We start from the raw sequence: 7,804 nt of genomic DNA, 5'->3' as shown, positions 1-7,804 counted from the left end.
AGGGATGAGGGAGGTCCCAGTCTTTGGGGCTCACCCTGAGAGGAGGATGCTGGCTGTGCCTTCTGAGAACTCAGTTCTCTTCCTATGGCCTCCCCTCACCAAGCCCAGAGTCCTCTTCTTCCAGGTAGTGAGATGTGCTGAAGGAGCTGGTCTGGGAGATGAGTGTGATCATGGATAAGGGACAGATTCTGGAATACGTTCAATGCTGTTCTACCCGTGAAGATTTATATGAAATGAACCAAACATCCAGGTTATCTAAATTGTCAAATCTCCAGTCAAAACATTAGGGCAGCAGCTAAATATATTCATCACAGTGAATTTATATAAACCTACATCCATGCAATGTTTATTGTAATTCAGAATATCCATCATGGTTAGAGGGAATATATCTGTCCCAGACAGTGCGTCATAAAAAAAAAAAAATCTGAGACCCTCCATTTTGTGACCATTTGAAGTTTGGGATTATGTCTGCAATCTCAGGAGAAAGTAGTGGGACATATCTCGAATTGTCTCAATGTGTGATGCTGAGAATGTGGCCTGACCTTTATACACGTCTGTGTGAATAGATGTAGACTGGGGATCACAATGACAATTTCAGTCAGAAACTTTAATAGGTCAGCACAGGAGCATAGTCTCATCATCAAGATTAGTGCAATTGCCTTTCCTGGGAACAAGAGAGGACATCTGTGAGCCGTCCCCTCTGAGAGCACAAGGAACTCTGGTTCTTCCCTGACAGGTCACACTTCTGAAACTTGGCTGCACAATGACACTCAAGCCCAGAGTACTCACCCACATATTTATCGTGTCAGGTACACCTGTGTCTGAAAGACTTTCTCCTTCATTGAATTGCATGAACACAGCTTAGAGTTTGCGGGATTGCATCTTGGGCATTTGGTGAATTATATAATAAATAATCTATCTCCATGGATGTGGGTAACAGGAGAGTCATCAGAAGTTGAGTGTGTTTTAACATCAGGACAAACCTGGGCTCTCTTGTTAGGACTGAACAAGTGAACTGACCTGTGGGACACAGAGGGAAAGAGACAGAGCCAACATCCAGAGCCAGGTGAGCTCCTGACCTACCAGGTGGTCTCTGGACATTTTGTTTAAACAGATCCAGAAAGACCTTCCTCACCTTCAGGAGAATTATGAACATTGAAGGAAATTGAGATAAATTTTTATTTACGGAGAATAATTCATAGGTTTGTAGACATCGATGTGGGTGTGCACAGGATTGCTAGGATATGCTCATACACAGAACAGAAGAAATAATTCTATTTCATGGAAAGAAAACCAAAGAGCTTCTGAATCGGTAGGTATTCTTTGCCACAAATGTGTCAAGTCACTAGATCATGTTATGATGCTGGAGGTAACACTTCCCAACCTTGTCCTGTAGACAAAATGCAAAAGAGTAAAGATTCAAGTGAGATTCCTTTGAAAAATACCAATAATGAACAGACCAAAAAATATGAACCATTATGTAAAGAGTGCTAATGAAATGAAACAATAAATTCCATGTTGAAGTGATGGGGAAGTTCCATCTGACAGCTCATTTTCACCTTTATGGCTACCGAGTGCCCCCTGCAGCCCAGCTTCTACCCTCAAGTGAAGTTTCTGTCTGAGCTCTGTGAGTGAGCTGGAGTCATTGTGAGCCACTCAGAAAAGTAGTTGATTCTACTTCTTCAAACGGGAATTTAAACAATCAACTCCTCACCTTAGCCAGTCTATTTTTGTAACTGTGCATAACCCTTGGGAAGGCAGTCACCATTTCTTTCATAATGGGAGTTGACTGTGTCATGAAGGTAACAGGAAGATGGGTAAGTTTAAAGTCTGGATACATTAACTGCTGAATTATCAAAGCCTGGAGCCAATCACATTTTGTCATCTTTCTTAATTAGTGGTGAATTTGTTTTCAGTTGTTTAGTTCAAGTTCCCATAACTCACTTTCTGATAAAATAGTCACATACGATAATCTTGAGATATTAAAATGAAAAACAATCACTAATTTCAAAATGAACCCAACTTCCAGGGGAGATGAAAATTCCTTTGTGGTGAAGGATGTGAAGGGTGGAGATATGGTTGAATACTGAGGCTGTGTTCACAATTGTATTATTTTAATTAGGGAACTTCTGTACCTCCCTTATATTTATTAGAAACTCCCACTGAGAACCCTGATGTAATGTAATTAGTTGATGGGTCACACAAAAACAATGAAGCTGAAGGTTACTGAGCAGGACTTGCTATTGCAACTTTAGCTTTCCTTTACAACACATTCTTCTACCTGATGTGAAATTAGCCCAGGTGCACTGATGAGCGTTTTACAGTTAACCAAAGACCAGGAAATGGGCACTCATGTATGTGGAGCAGAGCATGGCTCTGGGATGCTTTGCAAACAAAGTGGCTTCTCACATCTTCTGGAAAACCCATCAAAATGGGCAAGTTATGGATCTCTTAGGAGCACCCACCTATCCCACATTCATGGCTAATATAAAAGTGGAAATTGACTTTACATTTTGGCATGTTTTTGCAATGGCTGGTACCTGTTGTTCCTTTCCATGTTTAGTGCTTCCTTTAGGATCTTTTGTAGGGTAGGCCTGATAGTAACAAAATCTCTAAGCATTTGCTTGTCTGTAAAGTATTTTATTTCTCCTTCACTTATGAAACTTAGTTTGGTTGGATATGAAATTCTGGGTTGAAAATCCTTTTCTTTATGAATGTTGAATATTGGCCCCCACTCTCTTCTGGCTTGTAGAGTTTCTGCCGAGAGATCTGCTGTTAGTCTGATGGGCTTCCCTTTATGTGTAACCCGACCTTTCTCTCTGGCTGCCCTTAACATTTTTTCCTTCATTTCAACTTTGGTGAATCTGACAATTATGTGTCTTGGAGTTGTTCTTCTCAGGAGTATCGTTGTGGCATTGTTCCATTGTACATACATTGTACAATGGAACATTGTGGCATACTTGAACATATTGTTTTATTCTAAACATCACTCTTCCTTAAATAAAGTCATTTTTATTTCAGGATAAATGTTATCATACAAGATTCTTTCTCATATAATTGTATATTGTGTCCATTATGTCATGTCTCATCATGCTCCCACCTTCTGCCCTCCCATCCTTCTAAGTCTCCAATGTCCATAATTTCTCTCAACATATCCTTGTGTACACATTGTTTACCTCGCACTTGTAAGTAATAACATGTGACATATGACATTCTGTTTGTGAGGTAATTCACTAATTATATTGTACCTCAATTCTATGCATCTTGCTGCAAAACACACAGTTTCATTCCTTATTGTGGCTGACAATTATTGAATTGTGCATACATGCTATATTCTTTTATAAAATCATCCATTGGCCGACACTCTGTTTGACACATGTGCTACTGAGAATAGTTTTATGGTAAGCATAGAAGTGTGGGTATCTTTTTGAAATAACGGTTTATTTTCCTTTGGGTAGTTACCCAGTAGTGGGATTGCTGGACCAAATGGCAGGTCTATTTCTAGTTTTCTGGGAAATCTCCATACCATTCTCCATAGAGGTTGTGCTCGTCCACACTCTGATCAACAGTGTCTAACAATTTCCTTTATTTCCCATCCTCACCAACATCTGATATTTTTGAGTTTTTAATAATAGTCATTGCAGCTGGTGGAAGATGATATCTTATTGTGGTTTTAATTTGCATTTCCCTGATGGTCAGTGATGTTGAGCATTGTTTATATATTTATTATCCATTTCTATGTGTTCTTTTGAAAACGTCTACTCATGTCCTTTGCTCATTTTAGTGGGTTATTTGGTTCTTGTTGCTGTTGTTGTTGTAGAGTTGTTTGAGTTCCTTACAAATTCTTCATATTCGTTCCCTGTCACAGGCAAAGTGTGCAAAAGTTTTCTGCCATTCTGCAAACTGACTATTTACTCTGTTGTTTTGAAAAAGAATTCTTTATGTTAATTAAGTCTCATCTGTCTATATTTTTTTAGGTAACAGGAACCTTTCCTGCTGAATCTTTGCCAAACAGGAAACAGCTTCTGCTTGCAGGAACCTCTAGCAGGGGACACGCCATTCATTAGTAAAGAAGAGGGAGGAAGACAAGGGTCTGAGTCAGGTGGGGATAAGAAACCCAGACCCTGGCAGGAAATTGCATCTCAGCCGCACTTTCCTGTTCTGCATTGGTGGGGAGGGAGCACCACTGAGAAGCAGCCTGGGTTCTTGTACAGGAGGCGCCCTGGGCTGTGTCTCTGTGGTCTCCATGCACAGTAATATGTGGCTGTGTCCACAGGGTCCATGTTGGTCATTGTTAGAACCACCTGGTTTTTGGAGGTGTCCTTGGAGATGGTGAGCCTGCTCTTCAGCGATGGGCTGTAGTATTTACCATCATCCCAATAAATGCTTGCAAGCCACTCCAGGGCCTTCCCTGGGGGCTGACGGATCCAGCCCACACCCATAGCAGTAGTGCTGAGTGAGAACCCAGAGAAGGTGCAGGTCAGCGTGAGGGTCTGTGTGGGTTTCACCAGCGCAGGACCAGACTCCTTCAAGGTCACCTGGGACCAGACCCCTGTGGAGAAAGCAGAAGAAGATGAAGCCCACAGAGAAAAGAGCAGATGTTTCACCCCTGAAGTCGTCCCTGACCACAGCACTCACAGGACGGGACGGTCAGCAGCAGGAGTGTGGAGCAAAGCGTGTCCATGGTGGGGCACAGCAGTCACTGAGCTGGGCCCGGTGCTCAGCTTTTCAACCCACAGGAGGGTGGAGCTGGTGGAGATTTGCATCCCTCATCTGAGCCCTACTCTATGGGGTGCACTCAGGTCTCAGGACTCAGTAGGGGAGTGCATCTGTGGTGAGGCGCAGTGAGCCCGCAGGTGTGAACATCCACATGTGCTCTCCACTGGGGACACCGTCTCATTTCAGGACCGTAGCTCTCAGTCAAGGCTGTGACACTCCTGCTTCTACAGACAGGATCTTCTTGGATGCTCACGCAGGGGACATGCAACCTTCTGGTTTCAGTCCTAGAGGATTAGAGTAGAAATCAAGAGAGCTGCCGTTCTTCCTCCCTTCAAGAGAAATGACGGTGGGCATCTGGGAGAGCAGGGGCTCCCCACAAGCATTCTGATCAAAATCCTCTTTGATTAGGGGGAAAGTGATGATTTAAAAAAAAAAGCTGAAGAGAATAAATAATAAACATTTGTAAATAATTATGTAAAGATGTGAGCGTGCAGCTGTCAATCATCATTCATGATCACCACTGAAGAGAAAGTGTTAAAGTGAGAAGAAAGAGACGGAATCCCTGTGACATCATTTGTGAATCCCTAGATCCAGGCCACTAGAGACAGGGGATGAGCTGCTCCTCGTGAGCGTGGGAATGACCACATTTCCGTGTCTCCTCCCTGTGGACATAAGTTTGCTACTCAGCAGTTGTCATTCCCCCTCTGCCTATGGATTTCAGGGAGGGCAGGTCAAGGGATTCCTGGGACTGGATGCTCAGAGTTAATCTGCAAACTACACTTTCTCGTTCCCTGATGAGGGCCCTTTTCAGGTGTCTTTATGTAATGAATGTTTATTAACAAAATGACCCAGTAAATACATGAAAATAAACTTTTCCAGAGGAGTCATATATCTGCCTGTAGTCTCTGCACGTAGAACTATAAACCACTGCTCTTAATAAGAAGGCAAAGGCTTCAGTTAGAATTACAAATAAAATGCAGACCTACCCGTTGTTAGGGCTGGAGTCCATAACTGCTTGTATTCTGAGCTAATTTTGCCACACAGCAGTTCAGCATCAGACAGATATGCTCATGTGAAGGAGTCATTGTGGGGACATTTGTGGTTTTCTGAGGGAAGAGTCCACAAAGCAATGCGTGTGCTTATCTGAGGGAGGAGTATGCACAGGGACAGATGTGGGCACATATCTAAAAGTAATTGCCCATTTAGGGACAGTCTGAGCTAGTCTGAACTGGAGTTTGGGGAAAGCTTTTCTCAGTTAAGGGAAGATGAGAAACCTCTGGGTGACCTGCTTGTCAGGAAGGAAACTGACTCACATGGGAGCCTGTTGAAAGAAAGGTCTCTCGTGAAGGGAAACAACTTATATGCAAATGGGGAAAGTTACCTTATTCTTTATTGCCTGCATCTCATGCCGTCCCTGCCCACATTCAGTAAAGTTGCCAGAGACTTCTATATAGTCTGCATTTCATTTTGGAGTTCATTACAAGCTACATACTTTTTAAAAGTTGTATATATTTAGGTTCACACTTGGTGTCATTAAATTCTAAGTGTTGACAAATTAAGTGTGTCATGTGTCCAACATTGCATATGATTTAAAATAAGTATCACCACCCTTAATCAGTGCTCAATTCACTTACGTGATACCCTCTTTCTAAATTCCTGGAAAATCTTCATATACTTACTTTATCTATAAGTTGGTTTTATGAAATTTTAAATAAAATTATATAGTGTATTTGAAATAACTACACTTTGAAAGATGACACACACAATCTCTCACCTAAATGACGTTGATAATTAGGGGATTCTGTAAGTCTAAACTGTAATGAAACTGTGTAGAAGCACCGTGCTTTAGTAGATAAACATGCTGCCAAACAAGCACAGCTTAAATCTGATACTGCTGTGCATGTGACCTGAGATTGTGCAACTAAATAATTCAATGACGTGTGATGGAGTGGAATTCTTCATATTGAGTGGATAGTTATAAGCAGGCCAGGAAGAAAAGTTAAAAGTCTATATGTGGTATTACAGTAAGGTAAGTATATCGGTGTGTTCTCATGTTTAATGCAATGTACGTACAGAAGATTAGATATACAGTTTCCATGTGCCCGTAAACGTGGGTTAATATTCAAATGGTACTGTTAGCTTAGAGTCCCTAGAATCCCCAACACCACATTAACAGTACACACACCCAACATCATAATTTTGTACTTTAATACAATTCTCCAAACCAGAGGCCAGCAATCCTTGGAGAATGGCTGATTCTATGTATGAAAATATAATACAGGAAAATGAGCTTAGAATTTCTCGTAATACTAGAAATGGGGAAATGTAAGAAACAAAAGGATGATTTGATTTGTATCATAAAGATACAGAGTGCAAAGAAAATGAGCTCACGTCCTCTAAATTAAAGTCTGGTTATTTGAGCAATAAAATGAATAATGTAGCATGGATCTACACCAGAGTATGAAGTAAACACCCACCCCTGAACCATTTCTGAAATTAATAGAGAATTAAATCAAGGAAAAATGGAAAGAAGGACACATCTCCCTTATAGAATAATCCAAATGACTTAAGTTGATAGTCCTCTCATCAAGTGAGTGAAGTTTAAATACTCATTAGTTAATTGTGGCATGAGATTAGAGCATGGAAAATATTTTTAGTGTTAGTGGATTTTATTCTGAGTTTTCAGACATAATGCAAAACATGAATCAAGAAATAATAAAACTTCACATGTTACTTTATCCAAATTTACACACACAAGCACACACATAGACACAGAGATAAATATAAATGTTCCTGCAGTACACACTGACAGGGAGTGAAAAGACAACCACAGACTTGGAGAACACACTTGCAAATCACATATTTGCTAAATGGCATTTTAAAACTTGGTAAATAATTTTTATCTGCAATTTTGAATTTTAGATGCAGAGGAAGCCACAAACATGAAGAAAAGCACTCCTTGACCTCCATCTGCACCTGTCCCAGGGCTGCCCCTGTCTTATGTGGGTGCTGAGTGTCCCCTTCAGCCCAGCCTCCTCACGTCTCTGCAGGAAATTTTGTGTCTTGTCTCACACTGACTTCCCAT

General features: G+C 41.2%; 1 gene segment (V, D, J or C); it reads right to left on the bottom strand.

Annotated features, from left to right (window-relative positions):
* Positions 1-4,127: 4,127 nt before the first annotated feature.
* Positions 4,128-4,795, bottom strand: LOC117088475. The segment is given in 2 exon segments: positions 4,128-4,552; positions 4,639-4,795. Coding segments are annotated over 2 exon segments (456 nt in total).
* Positions 4,796-7,804: the final 3,009 nt, after the last annotated feature.

The sequence above is a fragment of the Trachypithecus francoisi genome, unplaced genomic scaffold (genome assembly GCF_009764315.1).
Source record: "Trachypithecus francoisi isolate TF-2019V2 unplaced genomic scaffold, Tfra_2.0 Contig00762, whole genome shotgun sequence".
Lineage (NCBI taxonomy): Eukaryota > Metazoa > Chordata > Mammalia > Primates > Cercopithecidae > Trachypithecus > Trachypithecus francoisi.
The sequence above is the reverse complement of the archived record's forward strand: the minus strand, read 5'-3'. Positions and strand labels throughout refer to the sequence as shown.